The sequence below is a fragment of the Hippopotamus amphibius genome, chromosome 12, assembly GCF_030028045.1.
Source record: "Hippopotamus amphibius kiboko isolate mHipAmp2 chromosome 12, mHipAmp2.hap2, whole genome shotgun sequence".
NCBI lineage: Eukaryota > Metazoa > Chordata > Mammalia > Artiodactyla > Hippopotamidae > Hippopotamus > Hippopotamus amphibius.
The window spans coordinates 35,204,884-35,228,962 of record NC_080197.1 but is presented as its reverse complement, the minus strand read 5'-3'; the positions used below and the strand labels follow the sequence as shown (position 1 = coordinate 35,228,962).

General features: G+C 40.7%; 1 protein-coding gene across 4 annotated transcripts; it reads right to left on the bottom strand.

Annotated features, from left to right (window-relative positions):
- Window positions 1-93: 93 nt before the first annotated feature.
- On the bottom strand, window positions 94-18,693 carry NAA20 (N-alpha-acetyltransferase 20, NatB catalytic subunit). Of its 4 annotated transcripts, none has more exons than XM_057701158.1 (6): window positions 18,562-18,693; window positions 14,130-14,154; window positions 6,800-6,890; window positions 6,186-6,321; window positions 1,119-1,264; window positions 94-677 (listed from the first exon to the last, which is right to left on the bottom strand). In XM_057701158.1, the coding sequence occupies exons 1-6, from the start codon at window positions 18,612-18,614 to the stop codon at window positions 592-594; spliced, it is 537 nt and encodes a 178-aa protein (XP_057557141.1). In that variant the 5' UTR covers window positions 18,615-18,693; the 3' UTR covers window positions 94-591. The 4 variants fall into 4 exon arrangements, with proteins under 4 accessions (XP_057557141.1, XP_057557139.1, XP_057557137.1 ...); XM_057701156.1 differs by lacking the exon at window positions 14,130-14,154 and adding an exon at window positions 15,637-15,709 and having other exon boundaries at window positions 6,800-6,866; window positions 18,562-18,629; XM_057701154.1 differs by lacking the exons at window positions 14,130-14,154; window positions 18,562-18,693 and adding an exon at window positions 13,404-13,922.
- Window positions 18,694-24,079: the final 5,386 nt, after the last annotated feature.

Sequence of the window (24,079 nt, the reverse complement as noted above, 5' to 3'; positions counted from 1 at the left end):
AGAAGGAAGCTTAAATGTGCTGGGCGGGGACTGTTCAAGTAAGCCTTCAAATAGTGCTTTTGTATATAAATGAAAAACGTAAGGGAAACAACATTCTCAATCCTGGGAGAACTTTAGGTTTATAAATGACCAACAAATTTCCAGAAAACATTCATAGAGTCAACAGTGCATTATATATCTTAGATTTATACATTTCATATATGCTTTTAAAGCTTCAATTAACAATTCAGTACAAAATAAAAAATATATATGCAGCAGTGGTTCTCAGGCACAGAATTTAGGAGGAGATTAGAACAAGCTTTTCCCCTAGCATATCATGAATATTATACTATGAAGCATGATAGTGGAATGTTTCCTTCTGACCTAGCTGCCTTTTTTGGTTGAATTTTATTACAGTGAACAGCTTCAGAAGGTATGATATTGCTAACAGGAAAAGAGACTTAAAATATGTTTATAACCTGTGCTTTCTTGAAGTCTTTATGATCTAAACAATTCCCTTTTCTCCTAATAGAGCTCCAAGATCATCCAATGAAAGTAACAATGTCCATAAACTATCTGGAGCATCATCAGCCTAAGAACCACTGCTCAGGGTTATTCAATGTCTTCTGGCCTCACAGGATGAGGTAATGGGATGATGGATTTCTTCTCAGTATCCCTGGAAAGTGCTTTCCTCATATCTGTTAGGAAGCAAAGTTTAATGTAAGTACCCAAATGTCAGAGCATTTTATATCAAATTTAAAGTGTATAGGTTTAGAAAAAACAAAACCATAAGAGGTTTTGTCCCCTACCCCCACTTCGACCAGATTCTAAGAGAAATGTATTTATGAGATTCCCAATCACGAGTACACCAAACACTAACCAAACCCCAGCTGGGATTCAGCTCTTCCTACAGATGTTATTTTAACAGTATCTTAGTAAAATAATGTGTCTGTAATAGTAAAACAATAATTGACAGTAATTAACCACTGGTTAGTTAATATAAGTTAATTAGTGCTAGGTTCATAAAGGCAAGTTAAAGATTTAAATATTACATTTCAAATTTTAAATTCGATTCTTCTAAGTGTATTAAAGTAGCCGAGTGTTTCAGCATGTAGGATGAATGTGGACGCTGGGCTCACCATAAGCATCCTCGTCAGGTTCCCCGTTGCTGGCCGAGTAGTACTCTATGACCGTCCTATACACGCTGTAGCCCAGCTGCTTGTACATGTTTACTGCAACTTGGTTAGACACTCTTACAAAGAGATCAACAAAAAATCCACCCTTTCTGTAATTTAAAGACAAAAAAAAATCAGAATGGAAGAAGTCCTAGAAAATAATACTTATGTAATTTTTAAAACTACTTGCTTTGACTGCTACTCATAGGATGGTACTGTGGGACCCTGCAGCTGATTACATCATATTATCAGTTTTTACCGCTGAGGATTTATGGCAATTATTTTGCACAAAAAGATGACTTTATTTCTGTAACATTTCAAAACCTACGTTTTCCTAAAAGATAAACTTTAAAGAAAGCATTTTTTTTTAACCACAACTCTCTTACCTGGCTTTAAAAAATTACTGTGTATTTGATATTATAGTAACATATATTCATTTTACCAGTCATATTTTTACCCATATGTACAAATTATAAGTTTTGAAGAAAGCACGAGTGTGGCTGTGTAACTACAGGACACTGGTCACAGCTCTGAAGCCCTCCAGTCCCTCTCGACAGTGACAGCCCTTCCCTTACCCAGGTCTCCACGTTCTGATCGTGTGATCATCAGCACCTTGCTTTATGCAGTAGACTTCCCACCTGTTCTAGTTTAGTTTCTCCTGTTTGTGAACGTTACCTGAATGGAGTCATACTTTACTCTCTAGCGACTTGCCTCTCAGTCGGTACTGAGTCAGCCCCGGGGGCAGCTGGAACTCGTTTGTCCTCCGTGTTTAGAGTCCACTGCATGGACGCACTATGAGATGTCCGTGGTCCTATCAGTTATCAACTCTGCTGCTGCTGTATTTTTGTTGTGTCGTGTCTAAGGTCTGCAGTTAGAAGTGTCACCGCTGGCTCACAGGGACAACTTCAACTTTAGCAGATAATGCCTGTCTCCCAGCCTGCATGTGCCACCTGACACTCCCAAAGAAGGGATAGACCCCACACTGCCAAGGCCTGGTGCAGCTGACATTTTTATTTTTGAAAGTCTTATGATATAATGGCATCTCAGGGTAATTTTAGCTGGCACTTCTGATAACTAACAAGGTTGAGAATATTTTTGTCAACCCTTTAGATTTCTCATTCTGTACGGTCTTATTGGTCTTTCATACATTTTTTATTTTCCCCACTTGTAGTTCTCTTTGTTTTCTGGATGTTCAACCTTGTGTAAAGAATGGTGCACATCTTTTCCCCAATTTGTGACTTGTCTTATCATCCTTTTGCATCATTTGATGAACAGTTACTGCATTCCAGTGAAGCTGAATATATGAGCCTTCCTTTCAGTTTGCATTTTTTGTGGCTTGAGAAGTTCTCTTCTACCCTGAGGTTATGGAGACACTCTCCTTTAAAGGTGCTTCAAAGGGCTTTTTAGTTTTGCTCTTCACATCTAGGTTTTTAATAAATTTGGAATTGATCTGTGTATGGGTAAGGTACTGTGGGAAAAATCTTTTCCCATATGGATATCCAGTGCTGCCACCACGTTTACTGGAAAGTGTATCCTTCACCTCTGATATGCAGTTGCCTCCTCCAAGGTATGTTAAAATCTGTGTGTTCCTGCGTCTTTGTCTCAAATTCTGTTCCACTGGCCTAGACAGCTATACCCAATTTGTTGTTATTCAAGAGTGCCTTACCTCTTTTTGGCTCCTTCCATACTCTGTAAGTTTCAGAATCAACAAGTCACACAGAAAAGACCTGAAATTTGGACTGCAGTTACACTGGCTCTGTGGATCCAGGTACCTGTCTACAGTATAGAATCCCCTACACTGCAGAGGTAGGTCCTCTCTCCACTTACATAGGTCATGTGTACTCTCTCTGGATAAAGTTGTATAAACTTCAGAGAGGTCTTGCACAGCTTTTGTTAGATTTTTCCTAAGGGCTTAATGTACTGATACCAATGCAAATCACATCCTCTTCTAAATGTTACTGTTTGTATAGAAATGCAATTGAATTTATACTAACTTTATATCCAGCAACTTTACTTGTTTTATTAAAATTCTAAACATTTATGTGTAGATTCTTGTAGGTTTTCTATTTGTAGTCTTATCTGTCCAATATAACAGCTTTGTTTCATCTCAATCCTCATACCTTTTATTTTTCTTGCTTCACTGTATGGTCAAGGATTTTCAGTAAACTACTGGAGAGAAGCCAACTTCATGCATCTTGTTCTGTCCCACAAAGCATTCAGTGCATCACCACTAACACTACAGGTTTGCAGTAAATGTTCTTTTTTTTTTTTTCAGATTAAGGAAGTTTTCCCTTTCTATTTCCTAGATTGCTAACAGTTTTTATCAAGAGTGAACAGTGGATTTTATCAAAGCATTTTCTACATTTACTGAGATAAAAAAATGTTTAGTCTATTAATTGGCAGAATACATTCTAATTAACATTAAAACAAACTTCCCCTGATGCGTTATCCTTTTCATGAACTGCTGAATACATTTTGCTAACATTTTTCTGGGGCTTTTGCATCTGTCATGAGATCTTCCTTCCTTATACATCAGGTTTTGTTATCAAGGTTATCCTAGCCTTAAAAAATAAGTTGAGGATTGTTCCCTTTTTGTGTGTAAAACTGAACTTAAAGTCATTATTTCTTAAATCGTTGGTGAAATTAGCCAGAGAAGCCATAGCTCTCTCTGTGGAAAGATTTTTGGCTACTGATTGAAATTAGTTAAGGCAGGGGTCAGCTTGCAACCTATTTTTATACTGCTCTCACGCTAAAAGTGGTTTTTTTTTTTTTTACAATTTTGAAGGGTTGTTTAAAATATATATATATATATAAGCAGTAGACCTTAGTTGGCCTGTGAAGCCTTAATATTTACTGTCTGGCCCAGAAAAACTTTGTTGACCCCTGTTCTCTATACCCTTAATCAATTTCTGATTGCTCTAACAATTAGGAAGAGGCATATTCATATCTCTAATTATGATTACATTTCTTCTTGCAGGTTTGTCAGTTGTTGCACTTGAATTTGTCACTGGGTACATAAAATTTTTAATTATTACGTCTCCCTGATTAATAACTCTGTTATCAATACACAGTTACCCTTTTCTATTCTGGTAATTATTGAACTATAATGTGACTTGTTAAGTACACCCTAATTTGGTTAGAATTTGCATGATGATTTAAAAAATTTCTTTACTTTTCAATCTTTCTGTTAATCTTTACACATACTTCCTGTAAATAGAATACAGTTCTGACAGTCTATCATCTTTTAATCTTACTGTCCTAAGAACACTTAACATGAGATCTACCCTTTTAGTAAATTTTAAACATACACTATTTTTGACCATAGGTACGACTGCTATACATCCAACTCCAGAGCTTATTCATCTTGCTGAACTGAAACCTTATGCCCACTGATTAATAACTTCCCATTTCCCCCTCCCCCAGCAGCCACCATTCCACTCTTTATGAATTTAAGTACTTTAGGTATCTAAGTGGAATCATGCAATACTTGTCTTCCTGATGTCCTTGTCTTTTAACTGGAATCATTAGTCCATTAACATTTACTGGTGTATTTATCAATTATATTTGGATTCATTGCTACCACCTTATTTTATGCTTTTTATTTGTTTTGCCACTTTAGTTTCCTTTTTCTTTCTTCTTTTGAATTGATTTTCATTATTCTGTTTTTCTCTTTGGAAATTACATACTGTTTCTATTTTTAGTGTACACATTAAAAATACATGCATATATGTATGTATATATAGGCACACACACACCCCTATACAAATATAGGTCACTTAAATCTTAGCAACTACTGTAAAGTAATGAAGGTTTAGAAACTGGAGGGGAAGTGACTGTAGTGTTTTCTACTCTAAGATAGCATATCCTACATTAAATCTTACGTGCAAGGTCATGACTAATTAGAACATTTCCTAACTCCCTGTCCACTATATTATAATATTGCCAAATACTTTTTTTCAACAAGATATGCCATTAACTAATGTGTGTAAACTATAACCTTGCTAAAAATTTTCTCATCTTCCCTATTCATTCTAGGAAGAATTTTTAAGATTCTTAAGGACTAGACTGCTTTTTCAGCTGAAACAAGGTTCCCTCTTGCCATTGACTTGGCTCAGTGTTTTCAGGCCATGGTTACTTCTTTAAGACATTCTACTTCAATAGATTTAATAAAAGTAATACATAATGAGTGTTTGATACATAAAACAGGTCTTAAAAAAAAAAAAAAAGCCACAATGTTGGCAGTTCCCAAACTCATGGAGGTGCTACAGAATATTTCAAATGTTTAGGGAAAACACAGGCAAACCTTACATGTTGGACACTGGCAAATACTAGCTTTATATAGTTCACAAATATATCACATTATATTCCTTTTGGTGACATAATATCTTTATGAAGCCAGGCTTTTGGCAATTCCTGTGATTAAAAAACCCCCAGGACTACATGAAAATCAACATGAAACAATGAAGGTGGTTCTGTGGAATCTGGTTCCAAGGTTTGAGAAGCCATACAGTGCCCAGCAGGTGCACACATCTCATCAGGGGTAACCACTTATTTAACAATGAAATGAAAGCATTTTTTCTTTCAATTTGTTTATTTTTTCCAGATAGCTACTAGCTTGCTAGGACATCACTGCTTAAGATTAAACTTTTCTTTAGCCTAGGGCACTATGAAAAAAACCACAGAGATGCCAAGGGCAACGTTAATGAAGAATCTGGGAATACCTGCCACAGTGGCAAGGACACTACCAGAAACCTTGAGAGCTAGATTTTGATTCCACCAATTACCCAGCTCATGACCTGACAGCAGGTCACTCACTTTGCCTTAATTTTCCTCAGTGGCAAAATAGGGACAATAATATCACTCTGAATATGTGACAGAATTGTAAGGACTATTAGAGACTGAAAATGAAATTCCTATGAAACTGTGAATCATAACAGATATTCAACCTGAAGGAAAAAATCTGACCAATGTTCACCAACAGAAAAATCAAATGGTTAGAATTCAAAAATTATTTGAAAAACAGGCTCCCACCTTTCTGAAATCTCCTCTAATAACTCCATAAGTTTAGCAGCCAAACCAAGGCGTCGAAATTCCGGGGCAACAGACAGAGCTGTGACGTGCCCATGCCATTCTTCCCTTGCCACCGAGCCTTCTGCTTTACCCATGACTGCCAACAAAAGATCACATCCAGTAACTTAAACACTAGGACTTACACATACAGAAATACTGTTTGGTACATTTTTATTATAAAGGAAACTAATGAACAAGTTCTGATTTTTAAGTAATACTTAAAATCATGTAAACTAATTGTCACTAGAGCTTTTAGTTGATACGTATTTTTTAAAATATCTACATTTCAAGTGGGTATGTATGTGTGTATGTACACATAAGAGACAATCTACAGCTCAAATTTTTGTTAGCAGTGCAACCTGGTCTGTCTGGGTCCCTGCTGTGTCCCCTGGGCCTAGCATAGTACCTAAAACAGAAGAGATCAGTGAGTTGTCAAATGGTTGAAAAGGAAATAAAATTATAGGCATCATGATTATACTCCCAGTTCTGCAATCAATCTAAAACAGTTAAAACCTAAAAAGTCAGTTTTAATCTTAACTGCCTATCCAAAAAAGTACTAGTGGTATTATACTTACTATAACCCATCAACTCTCCACCAGGGGCCTCTGCAACGATGAAATACTCTGGCCAGTGGGCGAGGTACTGTAAGTAAAAAGGAATCCCATACTAAAGTCTGGTTAAGGAGGATGCAAAGTAATAGACAGTCAGAGTTCTTCTTAAAAGGGGTATTTTTAAGTCTCCTTTAAAAGGCATATTGTTAGTTTACCTGCAGCCAATATATGATGTCTGTAATCAACTCATTACATGGAATATTTAGGTTAGCACTAATTTTTAAGAATATTGCCTGAATATATAACCTCAAATGTGAATGGAGACCACACCATCCAAAAGACAGCAGAGAACCAGGCTCCCAAGTTCTACAGTCTGTCTCCCTGCTGCTCACACTGTGTCTAGATCCCTGCACAGCACTTAATCATCACCTGATATTCTTACTTGTTTACTTTCTCCCCTTAGAATATGAATGTCATGTTCCCTCTATCCCTGGTGCCTAGCAAAAAGCACATGCTCAGTATGTTTATTTTTCCATAATTGCACAGGGAAATTAATGACTAATTCCTACATTAGCTTCACCCATGGCATGGTGAAAATAACTTTAAACTTAAGTACTTCCAAAGACTACTTAACAAATGCAGTTTTTCCCCTCCACTGATTCAAATTCTCCATTTCTAATAATGCAAAAAAACTCAAAAAAACCCAAAACAATTGACTTAAAAGTGAATGCCTGAGTACTCTGTTCATGACTTAACTTTTCAACCCCAGTGTCCTTGCTGACTTCTACTCATTCCTATACTTCTTAGGATAAGCTTGCCGATGCAGTTCTATAAGGGGACACCAGGAACCTTTTTTTTTTTTTTTAAACTTCCTGCAAAATCTATTCAGTAGTAAATTCTTCAAACTCTCCTCTAAAGGACAGCCTTTATTCTGTCTCTTCAAACATAACCCTTAACATGGCAGCCAGCAAGTCTTTCTGTGATCCAGCCTCTGACACTGTAACCATCTTTTCTCTGGCTACTGGAGGAGCCCCGGGTGCAGGCTCACGGACCACAAAGCCCTGGCAAGTTACTCTGAAACGTGGCCTCACCTGGATTATGGGACTTTTGCCAAAAAGTTTAAGTGCAACGGGAAGCACACCATGTAGGATGATTTGCATCCTAATACTTTCCCTTATATACAGAGTCATTCAAAATTCTTTAAAATCCTTTCACTTTTTTTAAAACATGGAGACGTCTTTAACAGGTCATAATTTTAAAAATACAAATGAAAATTACGGAGTTTCTTTGCTTTTTCCACTGAACTTTGCTTCTGATGTGTAGCTCTGTTGTTGCCTGTACCTATAGTCGATTTTTTCTGCTGTTAGTATTCCACTGACGTAACACAGGGGCTAACAAACATTTTCTGTAAAAAGCCAGACAGTAAATATTCAAGGCTGTGTGGACCATACGGTCTCTGTTGCAACCACTCAAACTGTGAAAGCCACAACAAATCCAAAGGAATTTCTCTATGTGGGAAAGGCTACAACTAAAATCAAGAATATTACGAATGGGAAAGCTCACCAGTAAAGGGAAACATAAAGTAAATGTAAGAAATCATCCACACACAAATATGATATTAAAACCAGCAATCGTGAGAAGAGTACAAATGCAGGATATTGGAAAGTGAGACCAGCAACTTAAAACAATCTTGTACGTATGTGGACTGCTATATCAAAACCTCATGGGAACCACAAACCAAAAATCTATTAATATACACACAAAAAAGAAAAAGTAATCCAAACACAACACTAAAGACAGATGTCAAAGCACAAGAGAAGAGAACAAATGAGGAAGGGAAGAAAAAAAAGACCTTCAAAAATAAACCTAAAACAATTAACAAAATGGCAATAAGAACATGCCTATCAATAATTACCTTAAATGTAAATGGAGTAAATGCTCCAATCGAGACACAGACTAGCTGAATGGATACAAAACAAGACCCGTATATGTGCTGTCTACAAGAGACCCCCCCCCCCTTCAGATCTAGAGAAACATACAGACTGAAAGTGAGGGGATGGAAAGAGGTATCCCATGCAAATGGAAATCAAAAGAAAGCTAGAGTAGCAATACTCATATCAGACAAGATAGACTGTTGTAAACAAGGAAGGATACTGCATAATGATCAAGGGATCAATCCAAGAAGATGTAACAATTGTAAATATATATGCACCCAACATAGGAGCACCTCAATACATAAGGCAAGTGTTAACAGCTGTAAAAAGAGAAATTAACAGTAACACAAATAGTGGGGGACTTCAACATACCACTTTCACCACTGGATAGATCATCTAGATAGAAAATCAATCAGGAAACACAGGGCTTAAATGACACATTAGAGCAGATGAACTTAACTGATATTTACAGAACATTCCATCCAAAATTGGCAGAATACACTTTCTTCTCAAGTGCCCATGGAACATTCTCCAGGAGAGATCATGTACTGGGCCACAAATCAAACCTCAGTAAATTTAAGAAAACTGAAATCACATCAAGCATCTTTTCTGACCACAACACTATGAGATTAGAAATCAATTATAGGGGGAAAAAACTGCATAAAACACAAGCACGTGTAGGCAGAAAAATGTTACTAAACAACCAGTGGATCACTGAAGAAATAAAAGAAATAAAAAAATACCTAGAGACAAATGACAACAAAAACACAACAACCCAAAACCTATGGGACACAGAAAAGGCAGTTCTAAGGGGAAAATTTACAGCAATACAATCTTACCTCAGAAAACAAGAGATATCTCAAGTAAACAACCTAACCTTACACCTAAAGCAACTCATGATTGCTGGTTTTGATATATTTGTGTGTGGATGATTTCTTACATTTACTTTATGTTTGCCTTTACTGGTGAGCTTTCCCATTCGTGATATTTTTTATTTTAGTTGTAGCCTTTCCCACATAGAGAAGTTCCTTCGGATTTGCTGTGGCTTTCACAGTTTGAGTGGATGCAACAGTGACCGTATGGTCCACACAGCCTTGAATATTTACTGTCTGGCTTTTTACAGAAAATGTTTGTTAGCCCCTGTGTTACGTCAGTGGAATACTAACAGCAGAAAAAATCAACTATAGGTACAGGCAACAACAGGGCCATGATCAAGTGGAATTTACCCCAGGGATGCAAGGATTCTTCAATATCCACAAGTCAATCAGTGTGATATGCCACATTAACAAACTGAAGAATAAAAACCATGTGATCATCTCAATAGATGCAGAAAAAGCTTTTCACAAAATTCAGTGCTGATTTATGATGATAAAACTCTCCAGAAAGCGGGCATAGAGGGAACTTACCTAAACATAATAAAGGCCATATATGACAAATCCACAGATAACATTATATTCTCAACAGTGGAAAGCTTTTGAAAGCATTCCCTCTAACATCAGGAACAAAGCGAGGACACTTACCTAGGGGAAAAAAGACATGTACTCTGAAAACTATAAGATGCTGATGAAAGAAATCAAAGATGACAAAACAGATGGAAAAATATATCATGCTCTTTGATTGGAAGAATCATTGTTAAAACAACTATACGACCCAATGCAATCAAATTCAACTACAATCCCTATCAAATTAGCAATGGCATTTTTTATGGAACTAAAAAAAAAAAAAAATTAATTTGTATGGTAACAAAAAGACCCCGAATAGCCAAAGCAATCCTGAGAATGAAAAACAGAGCTGGAGAAATCAGGCCCCCTGACTTCAGACTGTACTACATAGCTACAGTCATCAAAACAGTACAGTACTGGCACAGAAACAGAAATACAGATCAATGGAACAGGATAGAAAGCCCACAGGTTAAACCCACACATCTATGGTCAACTAATCTATGACAAAAGGCAAGAATATATAATGGAGAAAAGATAGTCTCTTCAATAAATGGTGTTGGGAAAATTGGACAGCTACATGTAGAAGAGTGAAATTAGAACCCTCCCTAACACCATACACACAAAAAAAATTCAAAATGGATCAAAGACCTAAATGTAAGGCCAGACACTATAAAACTCTTGGAGGAAAACACAGGCAAAACACTCTTTGACATAAATCGCAGCAAGATCTTTTTTGATTCACCTCCTAGAGTAATGAAGATAAAAACAAAAATAAATAAATGGAACCTAATAAAACTTAAAAGCTTCTGCACAGCAAAGGAAACCATAAACAACACAAAAAGGCAACCCGCAGAACAGGAGAAAATATTTGCAAATGAAGCTACCAACAAGGGATTAAGCTCCAAAATATACAAACAGCTCATGCAGCTCTATATCAAAAACAAAAAACAAGCCAATGAAAAAATGGGCAGAAGATCTACATAGACATTTCTCCAAAGACATATAGATGGCTAAAAAGCACATGAAAAGATGCTCAACATCACTAATTATCAGAGAAGTGCAAGCCAAAACTATAATGCAGTATCATCTCATACTGGCCATTAATCAAAAAGTCTAAACACAATATATGCTGAAGAGCATGTGGAGAAACGGCACCCCTCCTACACTGCTGGTGGGAATGTGTTTGGTACAACCACTATGGAGAACAGTATGGAGGGTCCTTAAAAAGCTAAAAATAGAACTACCATATGATTCAGCAATCGCACTCCTGGGCATATATCAGGAGAAAACTCGAAAAGACACATGAACCCCAGTATTCACTGCAGCACTATTTACAATAGCCAAGACATGGAAGCAACCTAAATGTCCATTAACAGAGGAATGGATAAATAAGATGTACATATATACAATGGAATACTACTCAGCCATAAAAAAGAATGAAATAATGCCATTTGCAGCAACATGAACCCAGAGATTATTATATTCAATGAAGCAAATCAGACAAACACAAACATCATATCACTGATATGTGGAATCTAATTTAAACATTGATACAAATGAACTTATATACAAAATAGAAACACGCTTACAGATATTGAAGACAAACTATGGTTACCAAAGGGGAAAGGTGGGGGGTGGGGAGAGGTACAAATCAGGAATTTAGGGTTAACATGCACACACTACTATATATAAGATAGAAAACAAGGACCTACTGCATAGCATAGGGAACTCTACTCAATATTCTGTGATAACATATAATCTGAGAAAAGAATCTGAAAAAGAATGAATAGATGTATAACTGAATCACTCTGCTCTACACCTAAAACTAACACATCGTAAATCAGTTATACTCCAAAAAATTTTTTTAAAAAGCACAAAACAGAAAAAAGTTATATTCTAGATATTCACTTCCTGTCAGTTTTAGATATTAAAAAAAAGTCTGCTTCCAGTCTTTCAACTTTTTAATTTTATGCATGACGTTCTTTAAGTAGATACTCATGTTTTAAATATTCAATTTAAAATAGTTTCTTGATTTCTACTGCTAATACACAGAAATGCTACTGATTTTTCAAAACCTGATCTTGGTTCTAACATTGCTAAACTCTCTTATTCTTAATAGGTTGTTCTTTTTTCCTAGATAGATGATTGTATTATCGATTATAAACAATGACAGTTTTATTTCTGCCTTTCTCATCCTTGTACTTTCACTTCTTTCTTCTTTCCAATACCATTGGTCCATGCCTCTGGAACTATGCTAAAGGGTAGTAGTAACTAGGCATCATCTTACACCCAACCTTAAAGAGAATGTATCTAATTTCTCACTTAAGTATAATGCTTGCTGAAGGTTTTTTAATATAAAACCTTTACCAAATTAAGAAAGGTTCTTTTATTTCTAGGTTGCTATGCATTCTTACCATAAAAAACTACTGAACTTACACAACACTGTAAAAACTATATTTCAATTAAAAAACAACAACCATGAAAGCCAAGGACAAGAGCACAGAAAATATGTAAATTATTCACCATGACTGTGTCCAATAATGCTTTATTTACAAAAACAGGCAGTGGGGGGCCAAACCTAGCCCACACACATTAGTGTGCCAACCCCTGACATAACTGCCTCTGTTTCTTATTATCTTCAGCTGCCAGGGAATTGAATTACTAGGTATTACATTACCAAAGTGCCTTCCAGAAAGACTAGCATTTACTCTGTCACTAGCAGTTTATGAGACTGCTCCCCTCACCTCACCTTCATCAGCCTTGAGTTTTATCACTGCTTGAAATCCTTGATAATTTGATAGATAAAACATAGTGCCTCCTTTTGGTTTTAATTTGAATGTCTTTTAATTGGTGAGAGTGAACTCAATACTTTCACAGCCTTCTATATGCCCTCTTTGTTAAATTATCAATTAATACTACCCTCCTACCCTGCAGTAGACATTGCACATAACCCAGAAATCCAACTGTGTGTTTTAAGCTACTGAGAATGTGGGGACTGTAGGTCTGTTAGGGTCAGAGGACCCTAACTTCACACATCTTTGCCCATGTTTCTCTTGGGGAGCATGACAGATACTGCTAATTGTTATCCCAAATCCCTCTTTTCACTTTAGCAACAAGCCCCAGTGTAAATCAGGCTCATTCCAGACTTTGTTGTAGATAGGCAAGTGTGACACAAGGCAGGGGCCAGTCCACAGGATGCAAAAGGCTGTGTTACACTTTCCACATGTACCCTTGGGAGTCAGGAAAGGATACCCTCACCTTCCCCTGTTGATGGATCCTCCTGCCGGTAACAAGGCTGAGATGCCACAGGCTCTGGGAGTCACCTGGACAGGAAGCCGGGCCACCGGAAATGGGAGAGTGGTTCCAGCGCACAGCCCGGTCACTGGTGACATCACGGAGCCACCGGGGCTGCTCATCCTTTCTAGACTCCATCATACCAGGCAAAAATAGCCCCTCCTAAAGTCACTGCCTTCTGCTGCTCATAGCTATGCTTAATACTGAGGGGCAGGGTGGACAGGGGACTGTACTGTTCTTGATTTATGGAGTCATTATGTTAGCAGCTTGTCAGCAAGGTGTTAAGATAACTCTTGTTCCCAAGGTTTTTACTTTTTTTTTTTTTTTTTAATTGCTTTCAATGTTGTTTATGACAGCAGTCCCCAACCTTTTTGGCACCAGGGACCGGTTTTGTGAAAGACAATTTTTCCATGGAAAGGGGGGTGGGATGTTCAGGCGGTAACATGAGCGATGGGGAGCAGCAGATGAAGCTTCACTCACTCACCGCTCACCTCCTGCTGTGCGGCCCGGTTCCTAACAGGCTGTGGACCAGTACCAGTCCTTAGCCCAGAGGTTGGGGACCCCTGGCTTATGATGACCTCCAAATTTTAAACATTTTTAGTACTCAAGTCAATTTTTTTCCTTTTGATCCTTTATTTTCCTTACTCTTAGTAAGTCTTCATTTAATTTTTTAAAAAAGGATACAGTTTCTGTAAGTGGATCCAAGTTACTAAAAGAAACAAGAGAAATGTCAACAGTAAGCAGCATTTACAAAACCATTTTAAATAAGCCAACTACAACTAAAAATAACACGCACAGGGAAAACAAAAAATGTTAAATCCACAACGTTAAAGCCAACTTTACAGCTAAGAAAGTTGGTTTAATCTATCTAATGACCATAATGAGCCATCGTCACAGCCACTATAAAGACATCTGTACTTTTCATTTATAGTTAATACATGATCAAAACCTTCCTTTCTTTTCTTTCTTTTTTTTTGGCCCTGCCCAGCAGCTAGTGGTATCTTAGTTCCCAGCCGGGGATCCAAGTGGGCCCAAAGCAGTGAAAGCGCTGAGTCTTCAACACTGGACCGCCAGGGAATTCCCTAAAACCTTGCATTTTCTAAATGGCAATAAACCGTTACTGGAACTGGGGATCCACCTGGCGTGTCAATCACAGATGGGGGAACCAGCCCTACAGCGTCTGACCGGTACCCTCCCTGCTGATTCTGCCTCCTCCCCCCTTACCCCACCCTCTAAATGTGGGCCCTCTCACCACTCGAGCTTTTGCCCCACTGTCCCCATTCCCATACTTTAATTTTGTTCTCGGAGGGAGACTCGTGAGCTGGCTCTGGAGCTGCTGGGCGCCTGCCTCACCAGCATATCCCATCACCACACTCTCGAATCAGCATTTCTTAAATGCACACCTGCCTCTGTCTACAAAGAGCTCTGCCCCTCACTTTCCTATTCAACTAATGGAACCACTATTTTGCCAGACCCCAAAACAGCTACCTTCAACTCGTCCTCCTGCACATGCAGTCAGACTCTTCTTTGGGACCCTCGACAATGCAAACAGCCACACTGCATTTCTGGAGACCGGCAGTTCACAGACCCCTTTACACTCAAAAATTACTGAAGGCCCCCAGAACTTCTGTTTATGTGGGTTACATCGACTGACATTTAAAATTTTTAAATATTCATTCATTTAAAAAATAAATCAATTACATATTAATATGAATAACTTTTTTTAAACCAAAAAGTCACTATTTTCAACAACAACAAAAGTTTAGTGACAAGAATAGCATTTTACTAATTATACAAATCTTATTAGTTTGCTTTAATAGAAAACAACTGGTTTCTCATTTCTGTGTCTTGTTATGCTTGCTGATACATGATCACAAATCTGAAAACTCCACTGTGCACTTGTAAGAGAATGAGAATGAAAAAGGCAAAAAACCCCCCAAAACCCTTAATATTATCATGAAAATGGCTGACCTTGCAGAACTCCCAAACCAATCTTGAGGCGCCGCAGCCACACCGGGAGAATAACTAACACATGTGGGACTCATTCTGGACTATGCTATACCCTCTCCTGTCTCCTCAACGCGCCGCCTTCCCTCTCAGCTGCTTCCAATTTCAAGAAGAAAACGTAACAGCAAGAAGAAAGCTTCACCCCCACCCCCACCCACCCAAAGCCTCTGTGCCCACACTCCACCTGCTCTCCTGGACCCAGTCCTGGAGTGCTGGTGAGCAGATCCCCGCCTCTCAGGACCCAGGACCCTGCTCCCCTGAAAGAAACATACAAACATGCTACACACTTGACAAGTTCACAGCTCCGCCCTCCTGAAATGCTATCCTCTCTCAGTCTCCAGACCCACCACCAGGTTTTCCTCCCACCTCACTGGGCCACTGCCGCTCCTTTAACATGTGATGCCTTGGGGCGCATCTCCTGGAGCCTCTTTCTTCCCATCTGCACCCACCTGGTTTTTTGTTTGTTTTTTATTTATTTGGATGCACCAGGTGTTAGCTGTGGCACCTGGGATCTTTGCTGCCATGTGCGGGATCTTCGTTGCCATGCAGAATCATTTTTTTGTTGTTGAGGCATGCGGGATCTAGTTCCCTGACCCGGGATGGAAGCTAGGCCCCCTTCACTGGGATCGCAGAGTCTTAACGGCTGGACCACCAGGGAAGTCTCTAGCCACCTGGTTTTAATCCCACCCATGTAGTCCTGACCCCCAAATTTCTATCTTTAGCTCAGACCTCAACTTGAGACTCTGGTGTCTGGGTGCCCAGCTGCCTTCTCCACCTGGGTGTCTGAGCCCCCATGGAAGAAAGGCCTGCGTCCTATGCTGGCCTCTCCAAGGTCGAGCCCTCTGACTCGGACCTTGTGTTCTTACACTCCCACTCACTGCTCTGGCCACACTGGCCTCCTCCTCCTGTCTGAAACAGGAATCTGTGCACTGCTACTCCCTGTGCCTGGAAGTCCCCTGCACCCAATGCCCACATGCTCCCCCTCCCCCAACCAGGTCTCTCTGCCCTGCCACCTTCCCTGAACACCTCACCCAAAGCTGAATCCCCACTCACTCCCTAGTTCCCTTTCCTGCTCTTATTTTTCCTTTTGTACTGAACCCTAAGTTCTATCTTACTTTCCCCTCTAAAATGTCCCGAGCGCCAAGGGTCTGAGTTCAATTCCCTGGTCAGGGAACTAAAACCCCACAAGCAATAAGTAAACTGTAAATTCCATAAAGATAACATTTTCTTCTGTTTTGTTCACTACAGTCTCTTCAGCACTGGTGCACAACAGGCATAAAATATTTTTCCAAGAATAAAATATTTGTTACATTAACTGCAATGTTTCTACATCCACTGCTTCTTTCAATTACTACCGCAACACCCTACTCCAGTAATTCTCAGAGTTCTTGATGGAAGTGCTCTAATCAAAATGAGAACAGGAGAAAGTGAAGAGCAAGAGGAGTTCCCCTACCGGCATATTCTGAAGAGGCCTTAACAAGCTAGATGATTCTCTAGCTTGTTTGTTTACTTATAACAAATACAGGGAAGGGAGAGAAAGGAGGGCTTCCCCTCCCTTCCTTCTACTCCATCCATTTTCATATAAAGTGTTGGCCCTTCCTAGGTCTTCAGTTAAAACATTCTCCAAGAGGCTCTGCTTTATCTATCCTTGAAGCTTCAAGGCACAGTCACCTCTCAGGCCTGTGCTTCCCAAACCCATGCCTTAGTCAAGTCATCTCTGGGCCACTGCCAAGACCTCCTAAATGGCTCACCTGCCTAGTACACCTCCTCCAGCCTCCCCGCCCCACACAGCTCTGTGGCCCAGAGCTCAGGCTCCTGGGCTGCCGGGAATATACATTACCAAAAAGTTGCTGGTGCTCAGGGACCCCTCTAAGAACCACCTGGCCTGAAGCCCCTCTCCTTAATTAGTCTCCTTGCTCTGCCCACTCCCACACAAGGCTCTACCACCTGGACAATTGCCCCACACTCTCAGTACCTGAGTTTACATACACCAAAAATGGGGATAAGAAGGGCACCTACTCCACAGAATTGTGAGGAGGAAATGGGTTTCTCCAGTGCCAAGCACTGCTCCGACCTGGAGAGGCCCCACAGAAAATCCCCCCAACAACCGAGCAGAAGTCCAGTCTTACCAGTTTCTCTGACCTCTGAGTTACAGAAACCCGCTCCTACAAGTCAGTCACCTCCCAGCTGCTGGCCACACCCGCACCTGCTTCCTCCTCCAGAACCTTTTTTCCCACCACTGTCAACACTTACCCACCTTCCAAGGCTCAGCCCCTCTTTGAATGTTTCTAGCCACCGCATCTCAAGTTCTTTCCATCCTCCTGACACTTGAAGCTGAACTACTTGATCCTTAGTTTTCACATAAACGCCCTGTGATCTTTAAAGTGAGTCTGGGATTGGAGGATGCATGGATGCATGGATAGATGGATGGATGGATGGTCAGAAATGTGATGATGCCAGTGTAGCGAAATGTTTACGGTAGAGTCCAGCTGATCCGTGTTCACGATAAAATTCTGTCAACTTTTTAAGTGTTCAGAAATTTTCATAATAAAACTAAAAAGAAACAAGCATGGTACCTGCAAGTCACAGACCCTGGCTTAACTCGGACGAAGGAACGTGCACACCGTGGGCCTCCCCCAGCAGCGCCCCCGCCGAGACGTTCAGCAACAGTAACAAGACGCGAAAACCCGCCCTGCCCCGGACGGCGGCCACAGTGTTACCCCGCGCGGATACAAGGTAACCTCGCTGTTAGGCCAGCCCCTGGCCTCCGCACGGACTGGACGCGGGCCGGAGGCGGGGCTCAGGGCCCGGCCGGCGCCTCCCGCTGCCCAGAAGGTGCTCTCGCCCCTCCCGGCGCCCCTCGCCCCGCCCGGCGCCCCTCGCCCCGCCCTGCGCCCCCCGAGAGGTGTCCCCCACCCCGCCCCCAAGCCCCCAAGAGGCGGCCCCATCCCGCCCGGCGCCCTCTGCCCCCGAGAGGCACCCGCACCGCGCGCAGGGCTGCGGGGGGATGTTCGCCCAGCCAAGGTCAACTGGGCATCTGCACGTCCGCCCGGCTCCCTCCCCCCGGGGACGCGCTAGCGGCGGCCAGGGCCGGGCCCGCCTCACTCACATGTTGTTGAAGCGGAACAGGTCATCGCAAGTGAAGGCCCGCAGCGTGGTCATCGCGCTACCGCCGCGGGAGCCTGCTCGCCGCGACCCAGCTCCCGCCCAACCGGAAATGGTCCGGCGCGTGGCCGCCGCGGGGCGGGCGGGGAGGAGAACTGCTTCCGGGCCACGAGTTGCTTGGCAACGGCGGCAGCGCCGCAGCGTTCTCTAGCGGCCAGATCTGGGAACGCCTGTAAAGTCTAGGGTCTTCCCTCTCAGAACCTCAAAACCCCTCCGTCGTAGACTGGGGAAAGCAGGCGGAGTGATCCCCCGGGAAGAAGACAAGACGTTGCCAGGGGTTAGGCATTCAAAGCAGAAAAGCGGGGTTCAGGCCCACTTGGTGTCCCCTGGTAAGTGAGGAAGAAGCGGAGAGGCATGGGAGAATTCATGGTCCAGAGCGGCCTGTCCCCGTGATGCCAGCCGTGCATGTCATCGCAAATTTTCTCATATCACGTTTCACAACATTAGAGAAAGGTGTAGTTAATTGCAATTATATATGTTATTTTACCCAGTATATCAAAGATATCATTTCACATGTAATCAATAGAAAACAGCCTAATGGAATGTTTTTGTTTGTTTTTCTGTATTAAGTCTTTGAAATCTGGTGTGTATTCTACATTTGCAGCATATTTCAATCCAGGACCTAAATTGTCATAGGAAATTCTTGTTCTGTATTTAGATATCATAAAATGTATGGTTAAAAAGTGGATTGACATACCCAAATGGTTCCAACCATGCTATTTTCAAATAACTGAATGGAATATCATTTTTCCAATGTAAATTAGAAAATAAAGTTAAAGTCCTAAGGGGAAAAATTGCAAAGGTCAAACCAACGCAGGTAACTAAAGTCTCTGAATTCAAAGCCCTCACTTCTCTAACTGCCCTGGGGCCCTATTTGCGCCATGGGAATCTCAGCAGCCCCTGCCCAGATGTGTGGCCCAGGCAAGGCAGGAGGAGAAAACCCACCACAGAAGAAGTAGGTATGCCCCCAAGAAGGAACCCCCCCAACCAAGGTCCAAGTTCAGCTCCAGGCATTGTTTCCAGAACCCCAATAACAGAGGCATGTGACACAGTGTTTCAGGGGCACAAACTCACATCCACGGTTTCTACAAATACTCCAGGAGGGTAGACTGAAATCATGAGCTCACCTGCCTGCCAGGTGTTCCAGCAGGGAGAAATTTCAGAGACAATTTCCCTATCAGCCAAACCCATTTTGCTACATTAAATAAATGTTAAAAGATAATTTTTAGAAAGGGTAAAATTGTGATTCTCATACAAATATAAAATGAACACATGACAAACATTTTAACTTATTCATTATGAAAGAATCCGTAAGTTGTTACAGTCAGTTCAAAGGAGAATTTAAACTACAGAAGGCAATCAGGAATGCTGAAATGTATTTAGAAATAGATGTACAGCTGGTCAGCGTTCACTGAGCAGTAATTTATTGCATCTCCTGGACACACACGATACATTTGTGTTTCTGTAGACAAGAATCCTTTTTATTACTGTCCACTTTCTGCAGCTTTCAGAGTAAACCTGAATGGGTATACCTGGCAGGACACCCAGTCTTTTTTGCACTTTTGGGGTTTTTTGCTCATTTCCAAATGAACTGAATTAAAACTAAATAGATTACTGACTACCAAATAAATAAGGCACCCAAAGGTTTCCTTTAATGTTTAAGATATATATTAGGTCATATATAGTAAATATGTTTTCAACCTCTTAATGAAAATCTTTGAGACGGAAGTATTTTTTATCATAAGTTTAGGGCATTATTGTCTCTCTGTAATGAGATATAATGATCTTGTCTTCTCTGCCCTAGTCTCCTGATTATGTTGCTTGTATTGTTGTTACTTTTCAGAACTTATATATACATCTGTGTTATAACTGTGTATCCCCCAGTTGTTTGACTTCAGTCTATAATTGAGTGGGTGTAATGCTCGCTGACATTTTTTATTACAATTTTCTCATTCCATTCTTCACTTTGACTCATTTATGTGTTGCCTGGTTTTCATTATCGTATTTTCTTTTTTGTTTTGCTTTGCTTTCCAGGGGCCCCGTGGGGCTGGTATTCTGTTCCCAGAGCTCCTTAGTCTGTGAGATGTCTGATTAGAATATTGGCTGGATATTCATGGATCTCATCTTCTCTCCCCACCAAAAACTTTGTAAACATCATTATTTCATTTTTTTTTCCGTTGTTTAAAGTTTCCAGGGGAAAAGAGTAAGGCCAGCATGATTTTTGTTTTCCCTTTTGTGGGTGACTTAGTTTTTGTATTGGAGTGAGATTGATTAGTCATGACACTTCCAGAAAGAAAACATTCATAAAAGTGCATATGTTTTAACCCGAGTAAATCTTGGACAATTTCAGCAGTTTAACACAGATTTACCAAAAACAAAAACAAAAACAAAAACAAAACAAAACAACCCAAAAAAGTCAAAGCAGAATCACTCCCACATAACCAGTGGCAATGTAAAATGGTACAGCCTCTCTGGAACACAGTTTGGTGTTTTCTTTAAAAACTAAATATGCAACTACCATTTAGCCCAGCAGTTGCACTCCTGGGCATGTATCCCAGAGAAATGATAACTTATGTTCACACAAAAACCTGTACAGAAACATTTAAGCCAGAGTCAAAATTCTGTCTACTGTATGATTCCATTTATATGACATTCTGGAAAGGGGAGAATTTTAGTAACAGAAAACAGATCATTGGTTGCAGGGGCTGGGGTTGTGGGAGCAGAAGGAAGTTAGGGCAGAGTTTTATGGGACTGAGCACAATGGTGGCTCCATCACCGAATGGATGTGTCAAAATCCATAGAACGCACACTGAAAGGAGTGAATTTTACTGTACATAAGTTATACCGTAATAAACCTGACTTGGCAAAAATAGAATCACTGTGATTTACATCATTGTCCCTACCATCTCAGTAACTTTATTTAAAAAGCACAAACTAGGGACTTCCCTGGTGGCATAGTGGTTAAGAATCCGCCTGCCAATGCAGGGGACGTGGGTTCGATTCCTGCTCAAGGAAGATCCTACATGCCGTGGAGCAACTAAACCTGTGTGCCTCAACTACTGAGCCCACGTGTCACAACTACTGAAGCCCTCGAGCTTAGAGCCTGTGCTCTGCAACAAGAGAAGCCACCGCAATGAGAAGCCTGCCCACTGCAACAAAGAGTAGCCCCTGCTCACCACAACTAGAGAAAGCCTGTAGGCAGCAACAAAGACCCAATGCAGCCAATAAACAAACAAATGAATAAAATAAAGAATAAAGATTTTAAAAAGGAAAATATTTTTTTAAAAAAAGGCACGAACTACATTAAATGCCTTGGCATCCCACAGTTACTTGGGCTGCTAGGCCATGCTGTTACTGCTTTCTGTTTCAGTGCATTCAATCTTATTTTTAACCTGCAGAAAAACAGGGTTCTTGTCCTGGCTGCACATTTTCCTATGTTACAGATGACTCAGAGCTTCTCATTGATCATTCTACATTGTGTACTTCCTTTTACTGCTTAATTGGAAAAAAACCACAAGCTTTTACCACACTGTATCACAAAACGTTTTCCTGCTCCTTGAGACAAAACACATGTGCTCCTCTGTATATAGTGTTGACCCAGGCTCTCAAGCATCATCCATCCTGGCAACATTCCATTGAAATTTAAGCAAGCAAATAGCGTGGTGTTTCATCCATTTCTGCTCTGTTTCTTTTCCTGAAGATCACGTGGAAAAGACAAAGTGCCCAGGAAGTATATATTTTGATAAATCCTCGGCAATGTGCTTGACAATGAAACAGCTTGGATGGGTAGTTGCCTTCAGATAAAAAAATTTATTTTTCTATAAAATAACTGGGTCACGGACTTCCCTGGTGGTCCAGTGGGTAAGACTCCATGCTCCCAATGCAGGGGGCCTGGGTTCAATCCGTGGCTGGGGAACTAGATACCACATGCATGCTGCAACTAAGAGTCCACATGCCACAACTAAAAGATCCTGCATGCCACAACGAAGACCCCACGTGCCGCAAATAAGACCCAGCACAGCCTAAATAAATAAATAAATATTAAAAAAAAAAGTTTACAATGATGGCTGCCTTTTAAAAAAATAACTGGGTCCAATAGATGCATTGACTCCAACCATCCGAATAATTATTTTTAGTTTAGCTAACTAGCTTGTACAAAAGCACTCGCCATTCATATGAAAAGCTGACTACAGGTCTCAATGAAACAAGGTGAGCTGCACACATGAGCTCCCTACCAAAGCCTCACTTAAAATGAGAAGAAATGGGAATTTAAAAAAAAAAAGTTTTAAGGCCTAAATCCATAAGAACAAAGAGAATGGAGGAGGAGACAACAGCCAGTGAGAACTGGCTGCACAGTTACAGATGCTAGTCAACTCATTTAGCTGACGGAAGCAAGCTGAGAGTTTAGCAACTGCAGCATGAAAAGCCAAAGGGCCAGGAATAGATTGCCGCTGCAGCGTGTGCTGAGGCTCAGGATTTGGACAAGGCAGGGACGACAGCAGGGAGAAGAGGACAGCCTTACTCCCTGGAGAGGCAGAGGAGCTGTGTTCCCGAGTTCTCAGAGCACAGGCAGCAGAGGGTGAGGGTAAGACGTGTACTGAAAATTAGGGTTAGGTAAGAGCTGGCACTCTGCCCCCTGCCCCCTGTAGGCCCCAGAGTGCTGGCAAGACTTAACCCTACTCTGCAACCCCCAGTAGGATACTGGAGAACTCTTCCTGGGGAAATCACCTGACCCAAGAGAAAAGCCCCAAAGCTATTCATATTTTTCATCCCTCTAATAAAATAACCAGGTTGTCACATGGTCACCCTAAAGGGAGGGCCACCAGTTCACAAACTCTGCCCAATACACAGCTTCCAATAAGCTTTGTGGGCTTTTCATTTAATTATGAATAGTCAAAAGCCATGGAACACTTGAGTACAGCCTCTAACGCAAAAGACAGAATAAAACAATAAAACAGAAAAAGAGAATTAGGATGAACAGAGAACTTTTTAAAAAATGATAATGCTATAACTAAGATCCACAGAGAAATAAGATATTGCATCCAGGGGAAAAGAGAACTAATTATAGAAATTACATTCAGAAACAAAGAATTCTTGGAAATTGCAAATATGTTATTATAAATTAAAAATTCAATCATTGAAGCAATATCCCAGAAAATATAAGAAAAAGACACAGAGAGAGGAAGTAGGAATTAAAGTTTGAAAAAAAAATAGGAACGCAATCTAGCAGGTCTGTCACGGAGCCAGGTTTATTTGTCCCACGTGAGGCAAGCCCAACGCTAAGACGCGGAGGCTTGCATCTTCTGAAAGGTTTCTTTGCGAGCCAGCCAAGGGAGGAGAACAGAGAACAAATCTCAGACCTGCCTCCCCAAAGGTGAGGGCTTGAGATATTTATGGGATAAAGGAACAGGGTGGTCTTAGGTTTGGGCAAAGATGATTGGCGGTAGGGAAAAGGTGAGGTA